Source organism: Hypanus sabinus, chromosome 8 (assembly GCF_030144855.1).
Source record: "Hypanus sabinus isolate sHypSab1 chromosome 8, sHypSab1.hap1, whole genome shotgun sequence".
NCBI lineage: Eukaryota > Metazoa > Chordata > Chondrichthyes > Myliobatiformes > Dasyatidae > Hypanus > Hypanus sabinus.
In genome coordinates this window covers 169,549,244-169,565,763 of record NC_082713.1, presented here as the reverse complement: position 1 = coordinate 169,565,763, position 16,520 = coordinate 169,549,244, and the positions used below count along the sequence as shown (strand labels likewise).

At 44.2% G+C, this 16,520-nt stretch overlaps 2 protein-coding genes across 3 annotated transcripts in view; both read left to right on the top strand.

The window, feature by feature from the left end:
• The window catches only part of dram1 (DNA-damage regulated autophagy modulator 1), a 533,733-nt gene that overhangs the window by 164,782 nt on the left and 352,431 nt on the right, over window positions 1-16,520 (top strand). The gene's annotated exons all lie outside the window — the stretch shown is intronic.
• Window positions 1-16,520, top strand: part of parpbp (PARP1 binding protein) — a 44,459-nt gene that overhangs the window by 6,981 nt on the left and 20,958 nt on the right. Inside the window, exons 3-6 of the mRNA XM_059978511.1 lie at window positions 665-898; window positions 2,565-2,660; window positions 3,666-3,836; window positions 5,954-6,108. Of these exons, the coding sequence (XP_059834494.1) occupies window positions 665-898; window positions 2,565-2,660; window positions 3,666-3,836; window positions 5,954-6,108 (656 nt within the window). The remainder of the gene's footprint in view (window positions 1-664; window positions 899-2,564; window positions 2,661-3,665; window positions 3,837-5,953; window positions 6,109-16,520) is intronic.

The window sequence follows — 16,520 nt, the reverse complement described above, 5'->3', positions numbered from 1 at the left end:
TGGAGTAAATGTATGGTTGTGGATAGAGAATTCCAGGCTCTGGTGAGACTTGAGAGCTGCCCCTAGCACAATCCTCATTGCCGTTGATATTAGTTGTTGAACGAAAATGATGTACTTCACTTTATGCTTTGTGAATGTGACTATTAAATTTTTCTTTTGTTTTGAATGTCCCTAATGTATTGGCCTCTACTTCTGTCCCAGGTAATGCTTTCCATGCACTCTCTCTGGATATTAAAAAAAACTTTGACATCCGTCCCACCTCCCCACCCCTGTACTTTCTCCAGTCAATTTAACATTATGCTTCCTCTTGTTTCTTCCCTAGGAGTAGGTCTCCGGCTGTCCAATCTTTTACAGAGTAAACCCATAATAAATGCAAATTACAGAAATCAACTTTCAAATCAAAGGTAGCATTGATGGCCGACGGGAAGTTGTTTCTGTATTGACTGACTTCAGGCTCCATCTACTCCTCCCAGATGGTAGTAGTGAGAGCAGGCGATGTCCCGGGTGATAAGGGTCCTAGGTGATGAATCTTGCCTTTTTGAAGCATTGCCTCTGAATGGTGAGGAATGTCACATCCACGATGAAGCTGGACAAGTGAGTTCGTAGTGAAGCACAAGTTTTCCAGCTGAATCTTGCCTTTTTATTTTTCTGTTTTCCTATGTAGTCCGATGGTGAATTCACCGTAGTGTTGAGCGAGCTGATCCTGATGTGGAAGTATTTACTTCAGAAGAAACTGGAGTTGCTAAGTGATCCTGAAAAGGTCCCTGAAGGATTTGAAAGAGTGCATGAAAGGTATCATTCCTTCCTGAGCAGAGGTAATACAGTGGATCTGATTGACGTGTACAAGGTCTGTGCTGACCTGGAAGCTGAAGAAGAGTCAGAGGAGATGCTCTCTAAGGTAAGGAGCACAATGTCAACAGTTCCTTCAGTACAGCTGGTGTTTTTGTGACGTGGAGTTCAGAAGCTGCGAACAAGGCATAAACTTATTGTTTACAGACATTAAGTGTTAAAAGAAAAAAGAACACGTAGATGGAGTGGACAGTCAGACTTTAACCCCAGAGTGGAAATGGCTAATATGAGAAGGCAGAATTTTAAGATTGGATGAAAGCATGGAAGGGATGTAAGTGCCGGGGGGGGGGGGGGGTGGGGGTGCTGCTGTACCATCACCTTGATGGTAAAAATGAGACCAGGGCATGTCCTAGGTAATGGAGTGAGTAATGAATCTGTAGTGAAGAAGGCAACATCCCATCCGGATGTCTTTTTCATACCAGCAGAACATCGTCTCTGTTCCTCTGACGAGGGAATCTCCTATCAAGCCACAGCACCAGACTTGGTGCCAGAGACCCAGCATTGTGGCTCTTTCCCCCCCCCCCCAAAGAGATTTGAAGTTGTATACTTGTTACTGAGGTACTGAGGGGAATGGCCACTCACCACTGGCTGTGTTTGCCCTCCTTCTAACAGTCACCCAGTTACTTGTCTCCTGCAACCAGGGGTGACTACTTCCCTGAAGCTCCTGTCTGTCACCTCCTCATTCTCCCATATGCAGCTTCAGTTCTTTAATACATTCTCTCAGGAGCTGCAGCTCGGTGAAGCTGGTGCAGATGTGTTCATCTAGGAAGCTGGAGGTCCCCCAGACTTCTCGCATCTTACACAGTACAGATCACTGCCCCTGGAGCCATTCTCACTAAACTACTATGCCCTAACAGGTGAGGAATTGACAAATAAGGATAGAAAGAGCAACTTGAAAGTCAGTTTACCTCACCCAAACCTGATCTTGATGAGCCAAGGTCACTAAATACTGGCACACTCCAAATGAATGGCCACTCCTTGCAGCAGCAGGAATGAAAATCTGATCTTGCAGTTGGCATAAAGCACTGTGCTAATGGCTACACTGGTGTACCGCTCCATACCACTTTGTGTGATGGACTGGGCTGCATTCGTAATCCTCTGCAATTACTTGTGGCCTTGGCCAGAGGCGTTGCTGTGCCAAGCTGTGATACATCTTCCTGTGGAGCACCTCTATAATAACTTTACTTCAGAAAGTACAAGTACGGGAGCCATAGTTGGACATTTATTAATGAGTATAACTGCTTCAATTTAAATGCCATTGGTACTCGGAGGGAATAGTTCAAATTGCATTTTATTATTGGAGTACGTGGGTCACCATATACAACCCGAAGATTCATTGTCTTGTGGGCATACTCAACAAATCTATAAAATAACTATAACAGAATCAATTAAATACTGCCCAGCTAGAGCTTCCACCCAGAGTGCAAAATACACCAATCTGTGTAAATGTAAAAAGGAGAAACAATTTTAAGTACAAAGGGCCGGAACTGTTTAGTAGGTAAGTTGGTCACTGAACTGTTCTGTGATTGGGCTTGTGTTAAATGGGTTGGTTTGCTGGGTGGTGTGGGCTCATTGGGCTCTAAGGGCTGGTGGCTGGTTCCACACTGTATCTCTAAGTACATGGTTAGACCCAAATAGATCTTTTTGTGGATGTGACAAAATCTGACTTGTTGCCAACTTGTGAGAACAACAAAACTAAATGTCAAATAATTTAGGTGGAACTACTAGACTTCCTAATGGGATCTTCATCAGATGCAGCACCACAAGTACCCACTTCTCCACCCTGTGAGCAAAGTCAGTCCACTTCTAAGGTGAGGCAAAGAGTCTTGAAGAGGTGTTGCATTTAATTAATGCCAATGGTTGTACTTAAACTGAGCTATCATGGGCATGATAGCAAAAGGAAAGACTTTGAAGTTGAAGACAATTTTTCTTTTTAGATTTGCAGGTATAGTACTGCAATCTACTCGTCCTGCCACTCCATTGGCACTATGCTATTGAAAGAGGTATAAGTTGTACAAATGGCAAGCCTTTGATCAGATATCAGTTGCACTGATGAAGGGTCTCCACTCAAAACATCAACTATTAATCCCTCTCCATAGATGGTGACTGACCCGCATTCCTCCAGCATTTTGCATTGCTCAAAGTTTCCAATATTTGCAGAAGCTCTTCTGTTTAGGCTTTTGTATCTTCTCATGAAAATGTCAACACAAATGTCCTGTAAATGGGGTTTTAAATTCATAACTCACTGGGCAACACTCGTATTCTATCTGTGTAGCCTCCAACCTGATGGCATTGGCATTGACTTTTCTAATTTCTGGTCATTTCTTTCCTCCACCCCTTCTTTCTTTTCCATTTCCCATTCTGTGTCGCCTTTTCACCTGCCCATCGCCTTCCTATAGCACTCCCCCCTCTGTTCCTTTCTTCTATGATCCACTGTCCTCTCCTATCAAATTTCTCCTTCAGTCTTTTACCTCTTGCACGTATCTCATCTCAGCTTCTATCTTTTACCCCACCTATCCACCTGCCATCTTGTCTTCCTTCCTTCCCTTCCCCCACTCTTCTTATTCTGGCATCTTCCCCCTTCCTTTCCAGTCCTGATAAACTGTTTCCACCCGAAATGTTGACTGGCTTGCTAACTTCCCCTGAAACAGTCTTTTTTATGCCATGCTCTGCAGGTTTCGAGCCCCTGCACTAGAATTTTGTGCATTGCTCTGGATTTCCAGCATCTGCGTAACTAATTATTGTATTACATTAGTGTTTTTGGGTCTCGGCACATGATTGGGTGTTTCTCACACTTCACTGTTGTTCTGTTACAGCTGGTGCCTCTCTGGAGGAAGCTTCTCTGTGATTATTTGCACTTGTTGGTGAATTCCAGGAGCGACCTGGCATTGGCGTGTGTTTTCAATGTCCCTGAGCGGGCACTTGGTTGTGACGCTTTCACTCACCTCAAGCACACAGCATGCAGAAAGCAGATGTCCTTATACCAGGTAAGGCAGCTCTGAACTTGTCCATACATTGCTCCCAAGTAAACTTCCTCCTGGCACGTATCCCTGTAAATAACAAATGCCTGCTCGCCATCTCCATTCAGGGGCTCAAACAGTCCTTCCAGATGAGGCAACCCTTCACCTGTGAATCTGCAGGGGTTGTCTATTGTATCCAGTGCTCCCAATGCAGCCTCCATTACATTGATGAGACCCTGCATAAATTGGGAGATTGCTTTAAGCTCCGTTGCTGAAAGTGGAATTTCCTGGTGGCCAGCCATTTTAATTCCTATTCCAACTTGTCAGTCCGTGGCCTCCTCTTCTGCCACGATAAGGCCACTCCTAGGGTGGAGGAGCAGCAGCTCATTTCATCTGGGTAGCCTCCAACCTGATTACATAAGCATCAATTTCTCCTCCTGGTAACCTTGTTCCTTCCCCATCCCCTCTATTCTCCACTCTGACCTCTATCTCTCCTCATCCGCCTATCACCTTCCCCGGTGCTCCACCACCTTCCCTTTCTCCCAGAGTCCACTCTCCTCGCCTATCAGATTCCTTCGTCTCCATCCCACCTGGCTTCAGCTAGTGTGTGTTTCCTTCGTCAGTCCAAAGTCTTGCTGGTCAGTAGGTTAATTGGTCATTGTAACTTGTCCTGTAGTTGGGCCAGGGTTAAGTAGTGAGTTGCTGGGTGGTGTGGCTCATTGAGTCAGAAGGGCCTGTTCTGTGCAGTATCTTTTTTAAATAAACTGAATTATTACCAGTGGACCCAGCAGAGTGAGGCATCCTTTTAGAACAGAAGAATCTTTTTAGCCAGAGAGTGGTGAACCTGTGGAATTTTGCCACAGGCAGCTGTGGAGGCCAAATCTTTATGTATATTTAAGGCAGAGGTTGATGAATTCTTGATTGGTCAGGGCATGAAGGGATATGGGGAGAAGGCAGGAGATAGGGGCTGAGGAAAATTGGATCAGCCATAATGAAATGGCGGGTAGACTTGATGGGCCAAATGGGCAAATTCTGTTCCTATTATTGGAGGTAATTACTGAGAAAATTTACCAGGATGCTCCCTGGATTAGAGAACTTGTCTTGAGGATAGGTTGAGTGAGGGCTTTTCTCTTTGGAGTGAAGGAGGATGAGATGTTCCACACTCCCCACCCTCTGAGTGAAGGTGAGCCACCAGCAGAAATGGAGAATGTGGATTCAATGGCAACATTTAAGAAGTCTGGCCCATCTAGTCTGTAGGAGGGGTATGTAGTGTTGTGATCCAGGTGCAGGTCAATGGGACTAGGCTGAGTACAGCCTGGCATGGACTAGATGGACCAAATGACCTGTTTCTGTGCTGTAGCACTCTGTGATAGAGCTAGACTGGACAGCTAATGACTTTTCTTCAAGAGCAGAAGTGGCTAATACAGGAGGGTAAGTTTTAAGGTGACTGGAGGAAAGTATGAGGGAGGGGGTAGTTGTCAGATATACTTTTTTATATATAGAGTGTGCGAATGGAATATGCTGCTGGGATGGTGGTAGAGGCAGATACATCTGGGACACTTGGGCACCTGAAAGAAGAATAAACAGGAGGCTATATAGGAGGGAAAGTTTTGGATTGATCTTGGAGTATGTTAAAAGGCCAGCACAACATTGTGGGCTGAATGGCCTGTATAGTGCTATCCTATGCTCTATTAAAGGCTGAGTTTTAACAGCAAGTGTCAGGTAGAGGAATTCTTGAGGGTTCCAAGAGGTCTGGGTGTGTGAATGGTAACAGTGTGTGTGTTGATGTTCCTTCACTCAGTCTTAGCCATCAGGATAGCAAATTGTAAGGCTGCTGTTCACCAACTAGATGGGCCTAACTTCTCTTAAATGTTGCCAGCGAGCCCACTCAATGTTCAACAATATTCCCTCGACTCATCTCCTGGCTCTCTGTTCCTCTGCAATCAGAGAACTGCCTTCCTCTTCGGCTGATCTGTCAACACAGATCATATCAAGTTCAAATTTAATTGGTGTTCAACCACACACATGTATACAGCCAAATGAAACACCGTTCCTCCGGGAGCAAGGTGCAAAACACAGTACAGGGAGCACCAACATAATTATGATAGTACAAGTTAGTGTCACATTTCTTCTCCAATTCTCAGACAGCAGCATCCTTTATTAGAAGCCTGGAGCTTGGAGGGAAGAGCTACGCTCCTTCAGTAGATGATCCATTGATGCAGTACGTCAAGGGACTGATGGATTTGGTGCACTTCGTGGACAAGCTGCAAGAGATAATGGGAGAGACTTCTGACCCCAGGTACTGGCAATCTCTTGAGCTCGTGAATAAAAACAGGTGGGAAAAATTTCTGCAATAAAGAACATAATTGGGTCGTTGAATTTGTATGTGAAAATCAAACTACTGATGTTGGAAATCTTGAGATTTTAAACAAAAAAAACAACTAGAAACTCAGCAGATCAGGCAGGTAAGCTGAGGAAGGAGCACAGAGCTTCTGTAGAATCAGGTTTATTATTACTGACTGTCATGAAATTCATTGGGTTGTGGGGTCGAGATGAATCTCTACCAGAGGAGGTGTAAGGTGCTCCTTCCCTCCACTAACCTGCAGGTCACCTTTGGGCAAGGTGTAGCACCTGCTTAGACCCATGGGAGCAGGTGGCGGATGGTCGTATGAGCCGCTGGTGTAGATCACAAGTCCTGGTTATGCAACCACTGACGCCAGGCAAACAATCTCTGAAGAGTATCGATAATGGCTGGGGTCACCCATCTTATAAGGGCACTGCCCAGAAGAAGGCAATGGCAAACCCCTTCTATAGGAAAAACTTGCCAAGAATCATGGTTAAGGACCATGATCGCCCATGTCATACAACACAGCACATAATGATAATGTCATCATGATTTGTTTTTTGTGGCAGTAGTACAGTGCAATTCACAAGTTACAATAAGAAATCGTATTTTATATTGTCTTGTACTTATAAGTTAGAAGTACAGAAAAGTGTTCATGGGTTCATTGTCTGTTCAGAAATCTGATGGCAGAAGGGAAGATGCTGTTCCCAAAATGTTGAGTGTATGTTTTCAGGACCCTGTACCTCCTCCCTGCTAACATGAAGCTGAGGTTCTGAATAGTAAATTCAATGTTTCCGCTCACCCCACCACTGACACATAGCAACAACATTGTGTAGTATCCACATGATGCATTACAGCATCTCACTGAGACTCCTCGAGCACCTTCCAAACCCACCACCCCCACCAACTGGAAGAATGGGAGCAACAAAAGTACAGGGAATTCCCTCAACCCACAGTATTCCGACCTGGAAATGTATTGCTTGATTCAGAGTGTCTGGTTTGAAGCACCTGGTCTACTTAACGTGGTAGCAGCATGTGGTGTAGCATTCAGTGTTGCACTATTACAGTGCCAAGCCTGCCTGTGGTGTGGTGGCATTTGTACCTGACCTTGGGACGAGTGGTCCCAGGTTCGAATCTGGCCAGCTTCTTGTACACGTTCCATCCATGATGGGTTGAGTGTCAAGCTAACAACTTGGCCTCGTTTAGATTCTTTTTTTAAAAACAAAAATAAATACTAAAGAATCGTTAAGGTTGCCTCCCGATGCCACATGAGGTGTGGAAAGGAGCAAATTAAATGCCAGTTGCAAGTGCAGTGTTCGATCCCTGCTGCTGTCTGTGAGGAGTTTGCATGTCCTCCCTGTGACCACGTGGGTTTCCTCCGGGTTCTCGGGATTCTCCCCACGGCCCAGGAATGTGTGGGTTAGTGTTGGTGACACTTGCAGGTAGCCCCAGCACAAACATCACTGATTTGATGCAAATGACATGCTACTGTGGTTTGGCGTGCATGAGGCACTTCATTCATATTCAAAAAGAACTTGCTGTATGAATACAACATACAATCTGTTACAATTCAATTGTAATGAAGAATTAATTTTTTTCCCTGCTCTTGATGTTTACTGCCCTCTGGGTAGGGGCAGCAGTTGAGTGCATTACACCAATTCATTCTGCATCTCAACTCCCCCACTCCACGCCAGGAGAAATTGACAATATCTTGCATAGAGAATCTGTACAAAAAAACCCTGTTTTCATACTAGCCGTCATTTACTAAGTGGCCATGCCAAGTGGCCTTGCCTGACGTATGAGGATGTCTGACCTGCTGTTCCTCTAGCGTGCATGTAACTTGTGCTTTTGTTGTCAGCCTTGCCCACTTAGCCCTGGTATTGGGCTGTGAGCATTTACTGAATTATTATTGAACTTTTTATCAAAAGCAGCATTTAAACACATCATTATTTAATTCACCATCTCTGGGGCACTGATCATGCTGTGGGTGTAACCCATGCAGCCCGGACTGCAGTAGTTCATGAAGTTGTCTCACCGGCACAGTTATTTGGGGATCATTCAGCCAGTAAAGTCCACATGCACTGAATATATTAATACAAAAGGCTTTGCAGCTTGATTAAAAGCCAAGGAATCGTATACATTTTCTGGATGGCAGCAGTTCAAGAAGGCAGATTGCCATGTTTCAAGGAATGGGTCAGCCCAGGCACAAATTAAACTACAACAATTTGACACTTCATTCAGCACAATCTATTATTTAAACATGGATTATCAAACCGTACAGGAGCACTTCAGCTCACTGCTGTGCTGAACCAGCTAAAAGTAAATCAAGCCCCCCCCCTCCAAAATAAATCCTTCTTCCCTAGACAATGTCCATATCCCTCCATCTTTCCTCATCCATGTGCCTATCTAAACATTTCTTAAAAGCCTGTAATATATTTGCTTCTACCACCAAACCAGGCAGCACATTCCAGGCATCTACCACTGAGCATCTTTTTTTTAAAGAAAAAGCTTGCCCCTCACATCCTCTGTGAAACCACCCCCTCTTGCCTTCAGTGTTATGCTCTCCAGCGTTAGACATTTCTACCTGTGGGAAAATGATACTGTCTGTCTATGGCTCACCTAATCTTGTAAACCGTTATCAGATCTCTCCCTGCCCCCCAGCCTCTGCCACTCCGAAAAAAAATTTATCCAACCTCTCAGAAGCACATGCCCTCTGAACCAGGAAGCACTCTGGTAAACATCTTCTCCAAAGCCTCAACGTCCTTCCTATAACGGGGTGACTAGAAATGTATGCAATACTCCAAATGTCACCCAACTAAAGTTTTATAAAATCGCAACTTCATAGCTTTTGAACTCAAATCTACTTGCTTACCAATTGATGAGCAGCACTTTTCTCCTCACCAACGAACTATCTCTAACATTGTATAGATCATTGGAAGACCATCTTTCAAAACTTCTGTTGGTCAATAGTAATGAGTTGCAATTGCAATGTTATTACAGCTCCAGGCATCAGAGTTCAATTCCGGCATCTTCTGGGAGGTTTGCACGTTCTTCCCTTGTGCGTGCGGGCTTGCTCTGGGTCCTCCCACACTCCAAAGACTTGCTACTTAGTGGGTTAATTGGTCATTGTAAATTGTCTTGTAGTTAGACTGGAAGGACCCGTTGTGCTCTGTATCTCTAAATGAAATTGGGATTGATAAGTGTAAACAGACGAGATTCTGTCGATGGTGGAAATCTAGAGAAACACACACACACAATGCTGGAGGTCAACAGGTCAGGCAGCATCTATGGAAATGAATAAACAGTTGACATTATGGGCCAGGATACAGGGTTAAAAGACATTGCTGTACTGTAAGCAGTTTCGGGCCCTTTATCTAGTAAAGGATGTGCTGGTATTGGAGAGAGTCCAGCAGAGTTTCACAAGAATGATCCTGGGACTGAAAGGGTTAATGTGAGGAAGGCTTGGTCCTGTACTTGCTGGAGTTTGGAAGACTGAGGGGGAAATCTCTTTGAAATATATTGAAAGGCCTAGGTAGGGTGGGCGTGGAGAAGATGGTTCTGATAGTTGGGGAAGTCTCGGGCCAAAAAAATGGGAGCAGAATTAGGCCAATGACTTATGATGGGTTCTCATCATCTTTTTAATGCCATGGACCCCAGATTGGAAACCCCTGTCTAATCTTAAACCAGCTGTGATCAAATAGTGGAATAGATTTGATGGGCAGAGTGGCCTACTTGTATCTTGTGATTAAAGCCCACACCTCTTTGAAAACATTTAAAAAATGTATATGTAGCAAGCTCTGATCTTTAATTGATAGCTAAGGGTTAGAATATAATTTCTGGGCTGAATTCCCCTCTCCCGTGCTGGGGTTCTTGCACAATCCAGGGTCCTGTATTTCCAAACAGATGGTGGCTGGCTTTATTCCTGAGGCATGAATTGGCTGCAGTGCAGTCCTGAACTTTGTGTTGAGCAGAGAAGTAGGAGGGAGAGGGACAAAGAGATCTTGTTGGAATTGAGTATGCTGACAGCCAAAGAGAAAAGTGCTGAGCTTGCATGGACTGTATCGTCCATAGCTCCTGGAACGAGGGTCGAGCAGCTGTGGGTTTAACTCTGATCGCTTTCCATGTGTTTAATCACTTAACAGTGTCACGAAAAACACAGCCAACGTGGAAATAATTGGAAGGCATTAACTTGTGACAGTGCTGTGAGGTGACTACATTAGGTGACTCTGCTTTGTTTTCTGTTTAAGATAAACTTGTGTGTTCATCTGAGGGATTGTTCTCAACAGTTTACAGTGTGAAACATCTGTATGAGGGGCTACACTGTTTGGAACTTGGTCACAGCTGTGCACACACCCTGGGCCCCTGCTTTCCTAGTGAGACTGACTGAGGTCAGAATGAATTAATTTAAAAGGCTGGAGCTGCCTGGATATTTAAAAAAAAAATTTGTAATTTACAATAAAACTACAAAGACAATGGATGCTTGAAACTTAATTGAAACCAGAAGCTGCTAGGAATTCTCAGGAGGTCAGGCAAAAGGACTTGATTCCCTAGAGCATAGGAGAAAGAGGGGGAGGTTTGATGGAGGTATTTACAAAACTGAGGGGTATAGATAGGGTAGATGCAAGCAGGCTTTTTCCACCGAGGTTGGGTGAGGCTAGAACTTGAAGTCTTGAGTTCAGGTTGAAAGGTGAAAAGTTTAAGGGGAACCTAAAGGGGAACTTCTTCGCTCAGAGGGTGGTGAGCGTGTGGAACGAGCTGCCTGCAGAAGTGATAGATGTGGGTTCAATTTCAACATTTTAGAGAAATTTGGATAGGTATGTGGATGGGAGGGATATGGAAGGCTATGGTTCAGGGGCAGGTTGATGGGACTAGACGGATAAATAGTTTTGCATTGACTAGATGGGCCAAAGGGCCTGTTTTGTGCTGTAGTGCTCTATCTCAGCAGAGAGAGAAATGGTTAATATTCTGGGTTGATCTTTCAGCAGAGTCATGTTACAGATTTTACACAAGTGTAGATTGGGTGGGGGGAGATGAAGGAGAAGAGCTCAAAGAGGGTGTGCAACAAAATGGAAGTCTGGAGAGATTAAAGATGACAGTATTCGGGGTAGAAGGTGCAGATAAGGAACAGGCAAAGTCACAAATAGGTTGAGAGAATCTGCAGAATGGAATCATCTATTGCTCTTACTTTTCCCTTAAACAAAATTGCAAATTTAGACCAAAGGAGCAGAATTAGGACATTCAGCCCATCTAAATCTCACTTTCAGCTGTTATAGGGTCATACAAATGTTCAAAATAAATTTGTTATTAAAGCACATGTATGTCAGTATATACAGCCTTGAGGTTTGTCTCCTTGCTGGCAGCTATACGAGCAAAGAAACCCAAAAGAACCTATTTTAAAATACAGTCAAACACCCGCTGTGCAGGGGGAAAAGAATCATACTAACAACACGAGTAGGTAAATAGCATTCAGAATTGTAGTATATGAAAGTGAGTCCAGCTGCAGACGCAAAATCAGACACCACTGCAGCTGCTGCAGGAGCAGGCTGCAGGCTCAGTTCAGCGCAGAGCCAAGTAAACTCTGTAGAGCAGCAAGCCGAGCCTGTACAGACACCCTGACTTTTTCAATCTAGCCTAGTGCTTAAATTGCCTAAACATTGGGTAGTTCCTCACTCACAATCCTGGGCCCTGCCACTTCAATATGCTCTTGGGCCATACTGCCTCGATTAGGCACATCCCCATCTTTCCAATTCAGCCAATTCACAGAAGAACTAAGAAATATGATAGAATAATTTTTTTAAAAAAGCAACATGTAAACAGACCTTCAGCCCAGTTTGACCCTGCTGACCAAGATGCTGACCTAATCTCATCCTATTTTGCCCATATCTCTCTGAACCTTTCCTATCTGTACAAGTATCTGAGTGTAGAAGAATGAGGGGAGATTTGATAGAGGTACATAAAATTATGATGGGTATAGATAGAGTGAATGCAAGCAGGCTTTTTCCACTGAGGCCAGGGGAGAAAAAAACCAGAGGACATGGGTTAAGGGTGAAGGGGGAAAGTTTAAAGGGAATATTGGGGGGGGGGGCATCTTTACACAGAGAGTGGTGGGAATGTGGAATGAGCTGCCAGATGAAGTTGTAAATGCGGTCTCACTTTTAACATTTAAGAAAAACTTGGACAGGTACATGGATGAGAGTTGTATGGAGGGATATGGTCCAGGTGCAGGTCAATGGGACTAGGCAGAAAAATGGTTCTGTGCTGTAATGTTCTATGGTTGAGTGCTTGTTAAATGCAATTGTATCTGCCTCAACTACTTCTGCTGGCAGCTTGTTTGATAAACCGATCACCCTCTGATAAAAGTACCCTTCAGGTCCTTCCTAAATCTTTCCCCTCTCACTTTAAACCTGTAGCCTGTGCCCTCTAGTTTCCCAGGGGGTGGGGGAGAAGGTCAGTCTGGATTCACACTTCAGAGGTGGTGACGAATCAGCATAGAGGAGGGAGATTGAAAATGCAGCTGAGTGGTGCCACAACAAAATGTCTCACTTAATGTCAACAAGATGAAGGAGCTGATTATTGACTTCAGGAGGTCCATGAGCCAGTCCTCATCAGAGGACCTGAGGTGGAGAGATGATCAACTTTAAATTCCTCATGGTCCCCATTTCAGCAGGTCTATCCTGGGTACAGCACTTAAGTACAATTACAAAGAAAGCCCAGCAGTGTCTCTACTTCCTTAGGAGTTGCAAAGATTCAGCATGACATCCAAAAATTTGACAAACTTCCAGATGTGTGGAGAGTATATTGATTGGCTGCATCATAGCCAGGTTTGGAAAGGCCAATACCCTTAAATGGAAAATCCTATAAAAAGTAATGGATTTGGCCCTGTCCATCACAGGTAAAGCCCTCCCTGCCATTGAGCATGTCTACATGAAATCCTGTTGCAGGAAAACAGCATCCATCATCAGGAACCCCCACCACGCAGGCCATGCTCTCTTCTCACTGCTGCCATCAGGAAGGAAGTACAGGAGCCTCAGGACCCACACCTCCAGGTTCAGTAACAACCATCAGGTTCTTGAACCAGTGAGGATAGCTTCACTTCACTCCACTGAACTATTCCCACAACCTATGGACTCACCTTCAAGGACAATTCATCTCATCTTCTCAATATTTATTGCTTATTTATTTTTTTCCCTTTTGTGTTTGCAGTTTGTTGTCTCTTGCACACTGGTTGTCTGCCCTGTTGGCTGTGGGTGGGTCTTTCATTAATTCCATTGTGTTTCTTTGATTTGTTGAGTATGCCACAAGAAAACGTAAAAGAAAAAGGCTTGTATATGGTACTTCGGTAATAAATTTACTTTGGACTTTGAAACTTTGATATTATATATCTTTAAAGATCAGCTTTCTCTGTCACATATGCATTCAAACATGCAGGGAAATGTATAGTTAGTCTCAAAGCAAATCAATGAGGAACATGCTGGGGGAACCTGCAATGTCACCACACTTCTACCAACATAGCATTCCCACAATTCACTGACCAAATGTACATCTTTGGACTGTGGGAGGAAACCCACACAGTCATGGAGAGAACGTATAAACTCCTTACAGACAGCGATAGAAATAGAACTCTGGTCAGTGATTACTGGCACTGGGAAGTGATTGTGCTGACTACTACACCAGTGTCACCCAAGTCATTTCTCTCTTCTACGTTCCCAGGAATAAGTCCTGTCAGGCCCAACCTGTTCCTGTAACTCAGCCTGGAGACCTGGCAACATTCTCATAAATATTCCCTGCATTCTTACCAGCTCAAATGATCTTGCCCCTAGCAGGGTGAACCAAGCAATACCCAGTACTCCAGGTGTGGTCTCACCAGTCTTGTTGATTGGTCTTCTGTCCTTTCCCACAATATCAGACAGATGTGAGCTGCCTGAGGAAGCCTGTGCCAGAAAGTTTTTAAAGTGGAAAGCCATTGCACTCTCTCGTCCTCAGAAATCCTGGTCCAGGGTACAAGTAGTTGTCACAACTGAGATCATGGGTCGCAGTGGATGACCATGACTTCTTCTGTGCCTTGTCTTGCCCTTTGGTCTCTGCGGAACATTGAACCTTGCTGCCCATTGGATCCCTATGCTGATCTCATCCGCCCAGTCCACAAGAGCAGGCTAGGTCAGGCGTGTCCCAATGTCACCTGGGTATGAGACCACCTGTCAAAGCAGTGCAATGTGGTGTGACCACGGTCGCATGCAGACAGCCACTAGAAGTCACCATTGAGATTGCCCGAAATGACAAGCCCCTTCACAAGAGGTGCTACTCCTCCCCGGACAGCCCTCATGTGCAATGTCCCAAGTCTTGTCCCCAGTACCCTGAATGAAGAAGGCCAGTGTATTAAGAGTGAGAAGAGTGAGGCCTTTTGGCCCATCAGGTCTCCACCATTTATTCATGGCTGATTTATTATCCCAAAACCTTTGACATTCCTACCGATCAAGAGCCTATCAACTTCTGCATTAAATATACCCAATGACCTCCACAGCCGTTTGTGGCAATAAATTCACCACAAATTCACCACCTTCTGGCTAAAGAAATTTCTGCTCATCTGTTCTAAAGGGACCACCTTCTACTCAGTGTCCCCCTCTGGTCCTAGACTCCCCCTATAGGAAACCTCCTCTCCACATCCACTCTATCTGTGTCCTCTGGTCCTAGACTCCCCCTATAGGAAACCTCCTCTCCACATCCACTCTATCTGGGTCCTCTGGTCATGACTCCCACTGTAGGAAACATCCTCTCCACATTCACTGTATCTAGGCCTTTCAATATTCTGTGTGTTTCAATCAGATCATCCCCCCCCATTCTTCTAAATGCCAGCGAGTACAGGCCCAGAGCCATGATGAAAGGTGTTGGCCATTAATGCTGGTTTGGCAGGCTGTCTATTTTGCTATGAAAGTTTACTCTGTCAACTGGCAAGAACAGTTTATCCGTCAATGTTCCGACTAATTCCCAGTAAAGCTGATGGATTTCCACAGAAGTTATCAGAGGGCCTTCATTCGGTTTAGATTTTATAATCTGTCAATTATTCACAATTTTAAATTGTCCAAAATCATTCCCTTTTATCAGGTCAGTGTCCAGCTATATCAACTTTATTAAATATCCTTTCCAAACCCATACTCCAGAACACTACAGCACAATGCAGGTTCTTCGGCCCACAATGTTGTGACAACCTTTTAACCTACTCTAGAATCAAGCTAACCTTTCCCTCCCACATAGTCCTCCATCTATCATCCATGTGCCAATCTGAGAATCTCTGAAATGTCCCTAATGTATCTGCCTGTACCAACACCTCTGGCAGCATTTTTCACACACCTACCACTTTCTATCTATATATTCAATAAAAAAGCCGACTCCTATACTATCCTCAAAATGCCTTAAAGTTGTGTTGTGTTAGTCATTTCCAACTGGGAGAAAAGTTCTGGCTGACCTTATCTTGTACATCTCTATCAAGTCCCCTCTCGTCGTCTTTCACTCCAAAGAGAAAAGCTATAGCTCACTTGACATTATTTTTTGCCAACAAGAAAATTAATCTCCAAGTTGTATAAGGTGGGATTTATGTACTTTGTACTTTAAACTATCCTTATAAATCATGCTGTCTAATCCAGGCAGTATCCTGGTATATCTCCTCTGTACCTTATTTAAAGTTTCCATGTCCTCCTTATAATGAGGTGACCAGAACTGAACACAATATTCCAAGTGTGGTTAAACCAGGGTTTTGTAGAGCAGCACCATAACCCCACGCTCTTGAACTCAATCCCCTGATTACTGTAGACTAACACACTGTTTGCCTTCTTAACCAACCTGTGTGGACCCCTAGAGCCCTCTGTTTCTCCTTAACATTTTTGGGCTTCCCCTTTGTAAAATTGCTCTGCTTTAATGAAGCTCAAAGTTACTTTCTTTATTGAGTGTTAAACAGTAATCATACATAGAGGAGTACCACACAGGAAAGGGCCCTTCGGCCCACAATGTCTGTACTGGATATGATGCCAAATTAAACTGCGTGTGATCCATACCCTTTCATCCACTGCATATTCATGTGTTTGTCTAAAAATCTCAAATGTCACTATTGTACCTGTTTCCATTGCTGCCCTCAAGCAGCCTGTCCACCAGTCTGAATGTAATTTTTAAAAAAACTTGCCTCACATGTCACCTTTTAAACTTTCTCCGCTCACCTTAATTGCATGACATTTGTACCCTGGGGGTAAAGATTCTATCCATCTCCTTATCTCTGCCTCTCATAAATTTACAAACTCCCCTTGGCCTTGCTGGATCTGGTGATTTTCATCCAGAGGTTCTTCAGGAATCAGACATGAAACCTGGTCGTAGTCTTA